Source organism: Hyperoodon ampullatus, assembly GCF_949752795.1.
Source record: "Hyperoodon ampullatus genome assembly, chromosome: 2".
Lineage (NCBI taxonomy): Eukaryota > Metazoa > Chordata > Mammalia > Artiodactyla > Ziphiidae > Hyperoodon > Hyperoodon ampullatus.
In genome coordinates, this window is record NC_136915.1 from 49,283,109 (window position 1) to 49,299,152 (window position 16,044).

The 16,044-nt window shown below is 45.4% G+C and overlaps 1 protein-coding gene across 5 annotated transcripts in view; it reads right to left on the reverse strand.

The window, feature by feature from the left end:
• The window catches only part of DAB1 (DAB adaptor protein 1), a gene marked incomplete at both ends in the record, with an annotated part of 285,045 nt that overhangs the window by 22,982 nt on the left and 246,019 nt on the right, over positions 1–16,044 (reverse strand). For 3 of the 5 annotated variants that reach the window (XM_079698048.1, XM_079698047.1, XM_079698046.1), the window contains 4 exons: positions 2,620–2,728; positions 5,014–5,076; positions 10,147–10,194; positions 10,286–10,336. In XM_079698048.1, the coding sequence (XP_079554174.1) occupies positions 2,620–2,728; positions 5,014–5,076; positions 10,147–10,194; positions 10,286–10,336 (271 nt within the window). The remainder of the gene's footprint in view (positions 1–2,619; positions 2,729–5,013; positions 5,077–10,146; positions 10,195–10,285; positions 10,337–16,044) is intronic. The other 2 variants (XM_079698050.1, XM_079698049.1) reach the window with 1 other exon arrangement.

The window sequence follows — 16,044 nt, forward strand, 5'->3', positions numbered from 1 at the left end:
CGTCAGAGTAATAATAATAACAGCATTTTCCACATCGAGCATTTACAACGTGCCAGCATTTTTCAGAGGCACTTGACTTTATTTTCTCATTTAATTCTCATGATATTGTTGCAAGGTAAGTATTATTTTAAATTCAGTTATAAAAATGAAGAAACTCTGACTCTGACAGGTTAAGTAATTTGCCCAGGAGCCTAAAGCTTATAAATAAATGGCTGAGCCAGGGTTCAAACCCAGCCTATTAATTGTGCTGCACACCCCAGGTCATTTCCCATCTCCCGGTCACTGGTTGGGCAATTAGGGACAGGAGACGGAGATTCAACAGCTGCAGTGATTTTTAAGGCCAGTTAAGGGAGGTAGAAGGCAGACAGTTTAACACCAACTGAAGCCCAGTTTTGTTTCTCAGCATAGCCGAAGTAGAGTAAGAGCAGCAAAAATACGCTAACTGAAATTAATTTTAGATTTATTTTCTAAAAATTAAAATCTTGGAGGTAATCTATCTTTTTTTTTTTTTTTTTTAGCAGCTGAAGCAGCAGAATCTGAATGTGCAGAAGTGGTTTATCCACAGTTTGCAATACAGCTGGTCAAGTACAAGACCGCAAAATCCAGGCCTTTAAAGCTCTGGCTGGGGGGAGGGCCCAGAGCAGTGCAGGCAGGTTCTCAGGCATTTTAGTCAAATGTTAGGGCCGGAACTGCATCCAGCCCCTCAGACTCAAAGAGAGGGGATTGGGGAGGGGCCGGGCCATTTCTCTACCTGGAGTACTCTTTCTTTCTTTCTTTTTTTTTTTTGCGTTACGCGGGCCTCTCACTGTTGTGGCCTCTCCCGTTGCGGAGCGCAGGCTCCGGACACGCAGGCTCAGCAGCCATGGCTCACGGGCCCAGCCACTCCGCGGCATGTGGGATCTTCCCGGACCAGGGCACGAACCCGCGTCCCCTGCACTGGCAGGCGGACTCTCAACCACTGCGCCACCAGGGAAGCCCCACCTGGGGTACTCTTGATCCAGATGCCTTCCTGGCTCACATCACACATTTGCATAAGCCTCTCCTCCTGACCACAACCTCCATTCACACCTGCCCTGCTCCACATTTCCTTCTGTCCATACCACTGAGCATTTTCTAGGATTATGTTAAGCTACTTATTTTTATGTTGTTGTCCATCTCCCCTATAGAAAGTAAGCTCTCTGTAGCCAGGGGTCTGTGTCTTTGGTATTCACTGACACACCCCAGACACCTAGAATAGGACCTGGCCCACAGTGAGTACTGAGTGAATATCTGTGGAATGAACAAGCCTAAAAATGAGTAAGTTTGGTGCCACCAAATAGTGGGGACAAAGCATGGTTATTCTGGATACGAGGCTGATGGCACAGGAAGGTGGTAGATTTCTGAAAAACTGTTATTATTCTTATTTAAAATGACAGATTCAATAACACTATTCCCAAGGACATTTTCATATCCATTTTAGGTAGAGAAAACTAGTCATTGCCACTGTTCCATTTTAGGGGTGAGTAAAACAGATTTGACTGGAAAGCTTAGCAATGAAAGACACTTCTAGGCTACCTATAGATTCTCAACTGTAAGTCAGACCCAGTGGCTATCAACCTCTGTTGCTTCTAGAAGTTCATAATGATCCCTCAGCTCATACGACTTTGGAACAGAGTATGAATTTTTAATTTCACTTTGAATAACAGCAAGGTTTATATTTGGTGGCAAGAATTTGTTTCTAATGCTGTGTAATTAAAAGTAATTATTTATAGAAGAATGCAAGAAATTTGTATTCTGAGATATTCAAAGGCTGTCATTTATATAAACAAAGTAGAAAAAGAAAGATAAAGCCACAGATTTCAAATATGTAGTTAAAGAAAAAAAGTCCTTAAGGATGTTTTTGCCTTAAAGACTTTGTTTTTTGCCATGTATGCAAAAAGCAGAACTAATACCACCTTTGGCCATGTCCAGGCAGAGTGGGCCAGCTACACGGAGTGCCCGATGCCATGGAAACAAGATGCCTCAGACCCCACCAATCTGCACCTGCAACACTATTACTATATGTATTTTTACCCTGTTGTAAAAGTATATATTATATATATATATATTTTTAAAGAATATTTGGAACATAGAACAAACGCTCTTTAAATCACTAAGAGCCCCATTACAATTCACTGTTAGCAGTTTGTTCTGTCTCCTAGGTGTTTGTTTCCCTTTGCATGGGGAACCTCCCCTTCTTTAAGCCTCCACCAATAAGGCAGATCTCTTCTATCAGATCTCTAGAGGTCTGCAGAGCACGGACTCACCCCTCCCCCACCTTCCCTCCATCTGGCTGAGCTGGACCGTACAAATCAGGATTTGCACTGATTTGCATGGTTGTGTGTGCACCAAGCTCCCCAAAGCTATACAGCTGGAATCTTGACCTTTCAGGTGCAAGACATGAGTGATTTCCAGCCTGCAGCATCCCAGAGCTTTGTGAACATACCACCCCCCTGCCCATGGCAGCTTCTCAATGTCACCTGAAGAGTCACAAGGAGAGAATGGTGGTCCCACAGGTGTCTGGCATAATCTGGCAGTGGTTCAGTCAACCCTTTCTCTTTCTTGGTGGGTGGAGGCAGAGGAAGGTGGAAGAGGACTTACCTGAGGGTACAGCAGCAGTGCCGAAAGGTACAGAACCAAACATGTCTGCACTCGCCGGAAGTGTCTGAGATGAAGACGGGATAAAGGCATCACCTGGAGTTGCAGGAGTCTGTCAGACAGAGAAGGGCAGGGGCGCGTGAGGCTCCTGGGAGACCTGGCTCAGTGCTAATCAGGACGGGAAGCAGCAGGCACAGGAATTAAGTGGGGCAGTGCTACAGAAGCCAGCCCCGGTCCGGGCCACTTACTGTGCCAGGCAGACCATGAGCTGGTTATAAAGACTATAAAATGGGAAAAAACAATACCCATCTCTAGAGCTGCAGAGAAGCTTAAATGAAATAATGCATTTCAATCACTTAGTACCTGCCACACAGAGGCACATAGTAGGTGCTCAGCAAACGCTGGCCAGTATCACGACTATTTAGTTTGAGCCCCTACCCTTTGAAGGTGTTTCTGGGCCCTCAAATTAGCCCAGAATATCTTTCACCCTTCAGAAATGGTCAATTCAAAGTGACATACACTCACTCAGGACCTACTGCGTGCCCAGCTCAAGGCTGTCGTTTAATACATGGCCAATAAACAGATGTTGACTAAATAAACAAATAAAGATTAGCAAGTAGAATAGAGACCCTTGGGTCCTGGTGACTCCCAGAATCCTGCCTGAACCTTCACTTGCAAAAAGAAGCAAATGTTCTCAAGAAGATGATAAAAAAAAAAAAATGATGCTTGAGCAGCTACAAACTCTAAAGCCTGGCCCATGCTGCAATTCCAGAAAGGCCTGCTGCATGAACTGCTGGGTAAGGTGAGGCTACTGAGATAAAAACATGGGTACTAGTTTTCTCAAAGGTCCACACCCAGTTATAGAAGCCTTTTGCCTATAGAGTATGCCTATTCGATGCCATAATATGCTTATTTTTTTCCCCTTGGAATAGATTGGAGCAAGCAATTAATCCTGAAACCATGGCAATTAGACAAGGCCATTTTTAGACTAGCAGCTTGCAGGAGGCATGGCATTGTTCTGAGGATTATTAAATACCCATTTGGACAGCACTTGGGTTCAAGGCCAGAAACACAGCCATGAGCTGCTGCGTTGAGCCCTTTAAAACACAATCAATGTCATTCTCTTTTTTCTGGTGTGACCTTGGGTGAGTCACATGCCCTCTCTGGAACTCAGTTTGTTCATCTGTAAAACGAAGAGGCTATGGTTAGACAATCTCTCCAGACCTTTCTAGCTCCATGGCCCCATGGTTCAGACACGCAGCTGTTCCCCCTGGGATGGAGGAGAGACTCTCTCGACTGTCCAGCTTCCCTGGAGACAGGAGCTGCTGTCCCCTCCTTCACAGCTGCTCTGGGCACCAGGCGTTTGGAGCAGAGCAGCTGTGCCTAGATTCCCTGGCGGCAGCTGTGGGCAGCAGGCTCTCATGCCATCTGTCCTCAGTGGTGATGTTACAGCCTTTTCTCCGTGAGGTGCAGCTAGCCAATGACCCATAGCACCATCCCTGGGTTTGTGCAACTGCGCGGTGCCCGGAGGATCCGCCCCCTCCCAGCAGCTTCAGCTGGTGCAGCTGTGCCTGCCTGCTCTCCGCCCACCTCCAGGGAGTGGGCAGGGGAGGAGTTGGAAGGGCCCGCTTGGCATTTTTCTCTGCAGTGGCTGCAGGGTTGCCTCGGAATGCCTCCAGTTCTCAAAGCACTGGGATTCTATTCTGCTTCGGTTTTCTTTTTTCATTTTCATTTTCAAGTGAGGGCTCCCTGCAATCTCTACCCCAGTGCAAGCAATGACTGAGATACTGTGGCTGAAACTAGAGCTGGGAATCCAAAGCTTCATGAGCTCAGCGAAGCCAGCAGGCAGGTGGGAAGGGAGGAGGAAATGAAAAGAAGATGGAGAGGGGAAGAAAAGAAGGAAACGAGCGAGGAGAGGGCAGCAAGGGCCGGGGGGAGAAGATGCTTCCTTTACTGGGCTGACCACCTGGCTTCCTTTACTGTGTGGGTTCTGGGTAGGAGATGACAAATGCCTCATCGGGTCTGCTGTCCTGTGGAGTTTCTTGCCCATATTCCCAGCTAGACCATGTGTTCCTTGCAGGCAGGGACCACATCCCGTTCCTGTCTCTCTCCACTGCCCAGCATAACAGCAAGAACCCCAGTGATAGCCTGTAATTGCTGATGCATGGTCTCATTTATTTCTCAAAACAGAGCATGTATCATAATTCCTTTAAAAAAATAGCAGAGGAAATTGAGGTTTAGAATTGCTAGTAAATTTGCCCAAATCACACAGCTTGAAAAGAGTCCAAGTTGAAATCCACCAGTAGCCTCTTTTACCCAAAGCCCATATTTTTGTCACCATGCGACTGAAGAAGGAAAAGAAAGAGATGCAGGACTCTGAGGGAAGTGCATACTTACGGGGGGAGAGGTTATATCAGGAGGGGTGGACATGTCCCCAAAAAGTTCTAACTGGGTCACAGCCTGAAAAGAAAAAAAGATAATGGTGTAATCACAAGGGGAACGGATGCTGTGGGCATTGTTTTAAAAAAATATGATTTGAGGACACACGTTTCTTTTTCATCATGACTATATAAACAATAAACCCCGTTGGTCATTATGATACCTCTTGATCCCAAAGACAACATCTAGGATGTAGCCAGAATCAATTATTGCTTCAGTGTGTCCGGCTGTTTATCTGGGCTTAGTCAAGCAGATCTGGGTTTAGCCACCTTGCATAGGCAATAATAATACCACTTTTACATATTTACCATCCAGTGCCAACACTGTTTCTCTTCTCCAGGAGACAAAGGCAAGACATAATCTCACCATTTGCTTTTTTTTCATGAGTGTATCCACATGTACAAAATGCCTTTCATGAATCAAGAATAGCAAGTCACCACTTCATGGCCACTTCTCAGTAAATACTCCCAATAATACTGACCCTGAGAGATATGAATCCTCATCCCCATTTTTACAAATGAATAAACTGAGTCTCACAGAGGTCACCTCAAGGTCACCGGGGCCATGACTTGGAATTTTCTGCATATAGAGCAGGCAGTCAAATGACAGTCCCCAAAAGAATCCATCTTTAAGATAAAAAATGTAGTCGGAGAAGAAGAAAACATATCATTTAATACCAGGAAGGGCATCAAAAACAGCCCAGTATATATACACTATTAATCATTCCGAGGAGCTCCATCACTGTAGCCACTGTATCAACTATATTCCCATCCATCATATGACAGTGTCTGAGCAAGGCCAGCCAGAGCAGTGGGAGAAGCCCTTTAAGACACACTTAGAAATTAATCTGCATACACTTCCAGCTTCAGAGTCTTCAGGGAGTCTGTGGTCGGCAATCAAATGGCCTGACTTAAAGTATATAATCATGTGTTTTGTGCACATCTGCCCACTGCAAAAAAAAAAAATATTTTCTGCTCGTCTTTGGATTTTAAGTGATAGTTTCTAATTGGGGGAACCTAAAAACACCACCCAACTGAAAGGACAGGGAGAGTCTGCCTGTCTGCCAGGCAGGACCCCTGCCCTCGAAATCTGTTCTAACCAGGCAAGGCAGGAGCTCCACGATTCACACAAAGAAAGGAACATACTCTGTTACTGACAAATGCATGAGCTCTGGGCCCAGGAAGAGTCCCATCCCCAGGGATGTATTTGAGCTCTCCCACTGCCAACCTCTGCAATTCCTCATTGCCACTTTGCCCTCATCTGGACATTGGAGATAATGTCCAGATAATACCTCCTTTGCAGATTGATAGGTTGATTGATTGATTGATCATTCATTCGTTCATTCATTCATTCATTTATTTATTTATTTTGCAGTACGCGGGCCTCTCACTGCTGTGGCCTCTCCGGCCGCGAAGCACTGGCTCCGGACGCACAGGTCCAGCGGCCATGGCTCACGGGCCCAGCCGCTCCATGGCATGTGGGATCCTCCCGGACTGGGGCACGAACCCACGTCCCCTGCATCGGCAGGCGGACTCCCAACCACTGCGCCACCAGGGAAGCCCTGCAGATTTATTGACAATATTACTAGAAGGATTTTGAAGTTTGGGCAAGCCTGGTGAAAAAGGCACAAAAGATTCTTTTCGCTGAAAGTCAAGCAGCTTAGCCTGGTTAACTCACTTTCAACTCTTCCCCTTAAGCTTTCAGATTGAATGAACGGTGCGTGGCACACAGTAGGGCCCTATACATATTCACTTCTCTCCCAGCTACATAATGTTTTTTTTTCGTACACGATGGACTGTGCAACATGTCGGACTAGGCACTGTGCTGGGTGCTCAGAACATAATAATGAGAAATGACAAGTCCCAGCCTGCAGGGAGCTTACAGTCTGGTGGGGACGATCCATAGATATAGATTGTAAAACTTGCTTGTCTTTGGGAAGGCTTCTTTAGCATGTGAACAATCATTTATATTATTTGGTGAAATGATGCCAATCCTTAGGCTCTCTCCCAAACCCACAAAAGGCGTAATTCTATTTAATCCATTCAAGGGAAGCTTCTGGGCTTCCTGGTCCTTGGAACTCAATGCTTTGCAAATGGCCCACGACTATTTTCAGTGGTAGGAAAATATTAAAATGAAGTTAATAATTAAGTCGCACAATTTACATTTCAAATGTGTTGAACTCGTGGCACACTTTCACTAACATCATAAATATAATTTATGGGCTAATTTTCTCCTTAAGCACAACTTTTTTTTTTTTTTTTTTTTTTTTTTTTTTTTGGTACGCGGGCCTCTCACTGTTGTGGCCTCTCCCGTTGCGGAGCACAGGCTCCAGACGACGAACAGGCTCAGCGGCCATGGCTCACGGGCCCAGCCGCTCCGCGGCATGTGGGATCTTCCCGCACCAGGGCACGAACCCGTGTCCCCTGCATCGGCAGGCGGACTCCCAACCACTGCGCCACCAGGGAAGCCCCAAGCACAACTTTTAAAATAACCTTCATTCTTGAGCTACAGACTTTCCTCCTGCCAGATGACTTCCACTCAAGGATTAAACGAGAAAAAAACACGCAGAGGCATTAAACATAGATTGGTATTTCATTCCATTGGATTTGCTGCTTAAATAGAACCTTGAGTTAATTAAATTTTATAGAAAAAGGGGATTCTTAGGCCATAAAATTAAAAATAATGCTAATAACCATATGTGATTGAGAATCTGGAATAATATCTATTTTCACAGGCCCTCTCCCCAACTTAACCCTAGTCATTTTATTTGTAACTTAATAAGCCACGTTCCATCTGATAATATTGTTGTAATTAATCACTTTAACGGCCTCATGAGAATAAAACTAACCATTCACATTTGTAAAACACTTTATAGTTTACAATGCATTTTCCGATACAGTATGATCATATTGGACGCTCCCTGAGCCCCGTAGCCCAGGAATCTCTCTCACTCTCTCTAGTTTGCAGATAAGCTGTAACAGAGGCCTGGAGGTTAAGTGACTTGCCTCTGATTGGTCAGCTAAAAGAAGCTGGGCTTGACCCACAGACCAGCCAGCATCTTTTTTTTTTGCGGTACACGGGCCTTCACTGCCGTGGCCTCTCCCGTTGCGGAGCACAGGCTCCGGACGCGCAGGCTCAGCGGCCACGGCTCACGGGCCCAGCCGCTCCGCAGCATGCGGGATCCTCCCAGACCGGGGCACGAACCCATGTCCCCTGCATCGGCAGGCTGACTCTCGACCACTGCGCCACCAGGGAAGCCCCCCAGCCAGCAGCATCTTGTTGATCCATTGGTCCCTTTACCAAGCCCTAGTTAGCCTTCCTTCAGGGTAGAAGTCCAGCCCCACAATATTCTCTAACCAGAAGCCAGGGTTCCCACGAGTCCTGCCATGACCCACATCCATCTGAAGAAGTCACCTCCAAGGTCAGCTCCAGATTCCTCCTCGCCTTCCCATTCCTGGCCCTTCGGATGTCTTCAGGTAGAGACATGGCTGTTGATGGCAGATCCTGCCCCTTCTTTAGGCCCTGGACGTCCTCCAGGGTAAGCAGAGTGACCCTGGAAGCTGCCAAGGCCAGTGAAGGGGTTGAAGAGGAGCTTGGCTGTTGAGGGGGGAGCCCCTCAGTGTCTCCATCAGGCCTGTCCCCTTCCCCCACAAGCCATCCTTTGATATGAACAAATGATGGTTTTCCAATAACATCTGGAGTGCTGTACAACCTCTTTCAGGATTAGACCCCTGGTCCTTCTTTCAGCTAGCCCGTTGCAACTAGACTCCTAGGTCCCTCCTGTAGAGAAGTTCCGAAAGTGGCATTGATGAAGGCAGAGGTATCCTTGACTGACCCCCAAGACATATTCACACAGACCCACTCCTGTTTTGACATCAGGTACTCCTTCATTCAGGACAAGTACGTAGCCCCTACCGTGTACATCAGCTACTGTGCCAAGAGCAGGGGATACAGGGATGAGTAAGGCGTGTTCCTGTTCTGAGTCTCATGAGCTGCCTGTTCTATGGGAAGACAGACCTATAGACACAATCAGGGCAGTGTTACGGAGGAGAGAAGCACCCGGGGCTCACGAAAGGAGGGGCTGCCTCAGGGCCTTTGCACACGTTCCTCCTCTGACCTAGAACACTCATTCCCTCCCCCCTTGCCTTTCCCACCCATCCTCCAGGACACAGATTATAGAACTTTATTTCTTCCTGGGAAGTGTTTCCTAACTCAATTTGTACCCCAAATCCCACTGCCCCAAACAGCTTATGTGAGACTCTTAGAACAGTGGTTGTCAGCCTTGGGTGTACATAAGGGGAAAATATGGATGCCTGGTTCCCACCCCTTGAGGTTCTGAATTAGTTAGTTTGAGGTACAGTCTAGTAACTGAAACTTTAAAATCTCTCAAGGTGATTCTAAGTGGCAGCCCAGATTAAGAACCCCTGTCCTAGAGGCTTCCCAAATGCCCTGTACTCAGGGGTGACAACATTCACGGGCCTATGTATGAACCAATCTGAATAAACACTGGCTGCAAACCAGTACACTTATTCCAGGCTAGACCGACCAAATAGCAGCCTTGCCTGGTTTTTATCTCCACAGGTGGACTGAGCACATCCTGTTCACATGTCTGAATCTCCACTCTACTACATTATACGACACTACACTATGCTCCCCTACCCTACCCTTCTCTACTGACCCCACCCTCTCCTCTCCTATGCTATGCAAGGCCGCACTGTGTTATACTTAGAGCTCCCTGAGAATAGGGGTTGTGTCTTCCTCTCTATTGCGTCTCTAGCATCTATCAGAACACCTAGGACATGTCAGGAGATTGAAAAATATTTGTAGAATGAAATGAAGGGGTGTCACGTCCTCTCCAACACACACTCTTTCTCTTTCTCTCTCATGCGTGCAAGCACGCACACACACATATCCACGCTCCTACTCTTTTCCTTCATCGCGGGGCCCACCAGGAGTCTCCTGTGAACATTAGGATAGACAGGCACTGGAGCAGAACAAAGCACCTGCCATTCCTGCAGGAGGCTGAGGATGCACAGAATGGATGAGAATGACCAGAACAACCCTCATTTCACAAGAGCCTGGAGGCCTTACCTTGGTTGCCTCAAAAATCTCATCAAACTCCATCGGCAGCTTTCTGTTCTGTAACCACAAGGCATGACTTATGAGCATGAAGTGAGCGATGGGACAATGACATGAAACAGTTAATCAGGCTGGGCACTCTCACACTTACAGGGATCGCCGCTGCAAACCGTTCTTCAAAATCTTCAATCGCACGGCCGTTCTGAAAGTGTAAGGGATGATGAATGAGGATGAAGTGAATGACATACAAATGACATGGATTTATGAGTTTAATGATGACGGTATCTATGGTTTACACTCCCGTGGTCTCAGGAGGTGGGAGCTGTTGCCAACGTACTGTGAAAACTCTAGAATATGCTCCCAGCATATGATAAAACACGGGACTGAAGAGGAAATATAAGCAATGGGGAGTCTGTAAGTTTAAAGTCCATCTTCCCGAAATTACAGACCTGACTCGGCCAGTCTCAACAGTGGAAGCAGATAAGAGCATGATGTTTACCCTTGAGATTTTTGCTTTAAAAAGAAGAAGTGTTATCGTGTGTTTCAGCCAAACGTAACCCTTGGAGCAGTCTGTGAACAGAAGGTTTTATAAGTGCCTTTGTGCATGCGGCCTTTTCTGCTTGAAATGCTCTTCTCAGCCTTGCAAGCCCAAAGCTCACCCAATTCCTCAAACCCAGCTGAAAGGCCACCTCTTCCACAAAGCTTTCCTTGGTCCCCTAGGCTGAAAACCATCCTCTGAGAGCAATAGCGCATCGCTTGTGCCCACTACATGGTGAACTTCCTGAAGCAGGGACCACGATGCATTTGTTCTTGAATCCCTAGCAGATCACAGGGGATCGGGCTTGAAAAAGTATGAACAAATGCACGCTACTAAGAATAGCTGGCAGTTGACCAAACCTAATTGTTTTGATAATTTTTTATTTTGTTGTTTATAACTGTTGAGAGCTTTGCTAAACCGCTCCATAATATTGCTGCCTAAGTATCCACTTTGTGTGGCCAAGCAGCCTGCACGGGCCTTGAACTGACACTAGCCTCTCCAGTGAGGCAGGCCCTAGATAACAACCTGCAGAGTCACAAATAAATGTCAGTTCCTGAAATGACCATCCTAACAGCCCTTATGATCACACTCTCCCCAGCCTCCCAGGGCTTTCCTTTATGTACCCCTTAGATAAGATTCCTTTGACACTTAACAAAACCCTGCTCTTTTTTGTTTGAATTGACCAATCCGGCCACAGGCTAGGAACCCTAATAAAGGCAAGTGCCCCAGGTCCTGCCTTGCTCTCTGCCTGCATCCTGCCCTGACCTCCCCTCATGTCCCTTCCTCTAGGAACTGGGAGTAATAAACTTCTCGATTTCAATTCCCTGGTGGTCTTTTGTTGAACCCTGGCTCACCATCCAACAACACCCCAGGGCTTTACTTAACAAATGTTAATTTAACAAAGTCACAACATTAATACATATTAGCATGTATAACATCTCTATATATACACACACGTATTTTTTCTTTTTCCCTTCCTTCCTCCCTCCCTCCCTCCCTCCCTCCCTCTCTCTCTCTCTCTCTCTCTCTCTCTCTTTCTCTCTTTCTCTCTTTCTTGGCTGTGTCCAGTCTTAGTTGTGGCAGGTGGGATCTTCATTGCAGCGCGGGCTTCTCTCTAGTTGTGGCGCATAGGTTTTCCTTTCTCTAGTTGTGGCATGGGGTCCAGAGCGCGTGGGCTCCGTAGTTTGCGGCACTCAGGCTCGCTCGTTGCGGCGAGCGAACTCAGTAGTTGTGGCGCGTGGGCTTAGTTGCAGCATGTGGGATCTTAGTTCCCTGACCAGGGATCGAACCCACACCCCCAGCACTGGAAGGCGGATTCTTTACCACTGGACCGCCAGGGAAGTCCCTGTAAACATATATTTTTAATGCCCATGTTTTGGTCTACATTTCCAAGCTAATTACACTTTGGGTGACTTCCAAGCAGTGTAACATTAATATAAATCTGAAATATTGACATTAAATTGGATTTATTATACTTGAACAGAAATGCACTGTTTCCAAATTTTGAGGAGAGCTTCCCGTTGGCCATGGAGGAGTGGAGAAACCACCAGCCATGATCACTTTCACTCTGACTGTAGCAAACGTGACTGTACATCACTCAGCCCCAATGACAGGGTCGCAGAGCAGGAAAACCCACATGCCCGTACCTACCACGGCAGAGCCTTCGGGCCAGACACCAGCAAATTCCGTCATCAACCACCCTCCCACCAGGCCCTGGCTCGCCAGGAGTCAACAGTGGCCAAGAGAAGAGGAGGAAGGACCACATCAGATAACCACTTTAATAATAATAATTATTATTATTATTATTATATTATTATTATTATTTGGCCAGAGATAGGGAGACAATATTAGTCTAAGTGATCCTGTAACGTACGGTGTGGCCTGAAAGGTTAAGGTTATGTTGCTACATCCTTTATAAATCTCACACTTCTAAGGATTTATGGCACAGCCCCTACCAACTAGCTGTGGGTCATAACTTTTAATAAAAACATTTTTTAGTGTCCAAAATCTCATTACATCTGTCCAATATAAAAAAGCAAATGGCTTCAGAGCATGATGGATGAATTAAATAAATTTGAAAAACAGCCGGTAGGAGAGTCTCATAAAAGCCCCACCATATAATGAAAATGTGTGAGGACAGCCAGCACTGGTGTGAGTCTGTCAGTTTGCTGGTGACAGAAGAGGGGGCCTTTGGTGAGGGGTGGGGCTGGGCTGTGAGGAGGCGATTTCCATAAATTCAGACGGAGATTGGTCTGGACGTGAGAACAAATGCATCTCTTCGGAGTCACACAAATACAGACTGAAACATGGCTGTGCCCCGTGCTGGCTGTGTGACCCTGGACAAGTCCGTGGGCCCCAGTTTTCTCATCTTCAAAGTGGGGATGATAATGATAACATAATCTCAGGTTTATGGAGAGGGTTAACTGAGATGTGTGTGCAATGTTTTGGTTGGTGTTTTGCACATAGAGATGTTTAATAAATCAGAGCTATTATTAGGATCTTCTCATCCTATTTCTTTTGGCTCTGTTTTGCAATGCACAGAACACATTTTTTAATGTTAAGAAACTATTACTATATGATATTTGGAAAAAGATAGAAGAATAATAAAAAAAATCTTGCAGGAAGCCCCTCTTTAGAAATCACCCCCACTTGAGAGCACGGACCAGACCCTGTGAAAAAGGATGCCCAACACTTCCTGGCCTTAGTCCTGAACCCTTCAGTCCACTATTGACCCCACCTTCTCCCTCTCCTCTCTTCTGTCTACAGTCTTACCTGAGCATCTTCCCATCTATACCCTTTGTCCCTGGAGCTTGTGGTTACCCTCCTGTTTTGATCTTGGCTCAGTCATTTCTTGGAGTTGCTTCCTTCCACCTGGGGTAACCTTCAGTAACACTCAGGGCACTTCAGCCACCCAGTGGGAGACCCCTCCAGCCAGTGCACTTTCTCTCAATTGATTCTCATGGGCAGAACTTGGAACCCATTCCCTAGTCTCCCTGCATCCCCATCTCCTGCTTTACCCACAAAAACTACTAGAGTTTTTGTTCATTTACCTTCAAGTCTTTTTTTCCCCCTTATTAGATATATTTCTTACAGTTACTATCATGGCATGCATGAAGCTTTGTATTCTGCTTTTAAAAATTCAATATGAGGAATCAGACTCCCTGACTTCAGACTATACTACAAAGCTACAGTAATCAAGACAATGTGATACTGGCACAAAAACAGAAATATAGATCAATGGAACAGGATAGAAAGCCCAGAGATAAACCCACGCACCTATAGTCAACTAATCTATGCCAAAGAAGGCAAGGATATACAATGGAGAAAAGCCAGTCTCTTCAATAAGTGGTGCTGGGAAAACTGAACAGCTACATGTAAAAGAATGAAATTAGAACACTCCCTAACACCATACACAAAAATAAACTCAAAATGGATTAAAAACCTAAATGTAAGACAGGACACTATAAAACTCTTAGAGGAAAACATAGGAAGAATACTCTTTGACATAAATCACAGCAAGATTTTTTTTGACCCACCTCCTAGAGTAATGGAAATAAAACCAAAAATAAACAAATGGGACCTAATGAAACTTAAAAGCTTTTGCACACCAAAGGAAACTATAAACAAGATGAAAAGACAACCCTCAGAATGGGAGAAAATATTTGCAAACGAATCAACAGACAAAGGATTAATCTCCAAAATATATAAACAGCTCATGTGGCTCAATATTAAAAAAACAAACAACCCACTTCAAAAATGGCCATAAGACCTAAACAGACATTTCTCCAAAGAAGACATACAGCTGGCCAAGAGGCACATGAAAAGCTGCTCAACATCACTAATTATTAGAGAAATGTAAATCAAAACTACAATGAGGTATCACCTCACACCAGTCAGAATGGGCATCATCAGAAAATCTACAAACAACAAATGCTGGAGAGGATGTGTAGAAAAGGGAACACTCTTGCACTTTTGGTGGGAATGTAAATTGATACAGCCGCTATGGAGAATGGTATGGAGGGTCCTTCAAAAACTGAAAATAGAATTACCATATGACCCAGCAATCCTACTGCTAGGCATATACCCAGAGAAAACCATAATTCAAAAAGACACATGCACCCCAATGTTCATTGCAGCACTATTTACAATAGCCAGGTCATGGAAGCAACCTAAATGCCCATCTACAGACGAATGGATAAAGAAGATGTGGTACATATATACAATGTAATATTAGCCATAAAAAAGAATGAAATTGGGTCTTTTCGTTCTTTGGATGGATGGACCTAGAGACTGTCATACAGAGTGAAGTAAGTCAGAAAGAGAAAAATATATATCGTATATTAACACACATATGTGGAATCTAGAAAAATGGTACAGATGAACCAGTTTGCAAGGCAGAAATAGAGACACAAACATAGAGAATACACATGTGGACACCAAAGGGGTAAAGTGGGGTGGGGAGTAGTGATGGTGGGATGAAGTGGGAGATTGGGAATGACATATATACACTAACATGTATAAAATAGATAACTAATAAGAACCTGCTGTATAAAAAAAATAAACAAAACTCAATATGACAATCCAATTTACTCACAATTTGAACTTCCAGTGAGGATTTAAAGGAAGCTATTCTCTTGGGTTGTTTTAATACAGTTCTAGTCTGAACGGTCATTAAGACATTGAAATAAAGCTTCCACAGGGAGTTTACTTTCCCATAATCTCTTTGGAGCATTTGGGGACACTACTTTTGTCCCATAACTGAATAAGGTAACTCTTTTTTTTTTTTTTTTCGGTACACAGGCCTCTCACCGCCGCGGCCTCTCCCGTTGCGGAGCGCAGGCTCAGCGGCCGTGGCTCACGGGTCCAGCCGCTCTGCGGCATGTGGGATCCTCCCGGACCGGGGCACGAACCCGCGTCTCCTGCATCGGCAAGCGGACTCTCAACCACTGCACCACCAGGGAAGCCCTAAGGTAACTCTTAAGACCAGACTTATGTTACTCTTGCAGCAAAAGTTAGTGGATGAGATGGGACTTGGTGTGAACACGTTAAAAAGGATGAAAACTTATTTATGGCTGCCAAATAAGAAACCTGCAGTGGTTCTCACCCCTGGCTGCACAGTGTAATCCTCTGGGGCAGCTTTTACAAAACTTCGCATGCCTGAGCCCTGCATCTAAGACTTGGATTCTACTGGTCTGGGGTGGGGTCCTGGCATCAGTAGGTTCTAAAAGCTCCCCAGGTGATTCTAACAGGCAGCCAGACCTGTGAAATCACTGTGTTGGGGAATGAACTCTCTGTAGGAATAATTAGTGAAAGTCCTACTGGGAAAACTGAAGGCATCTTGATTGATTACATAATTGATTACATAATTTCTT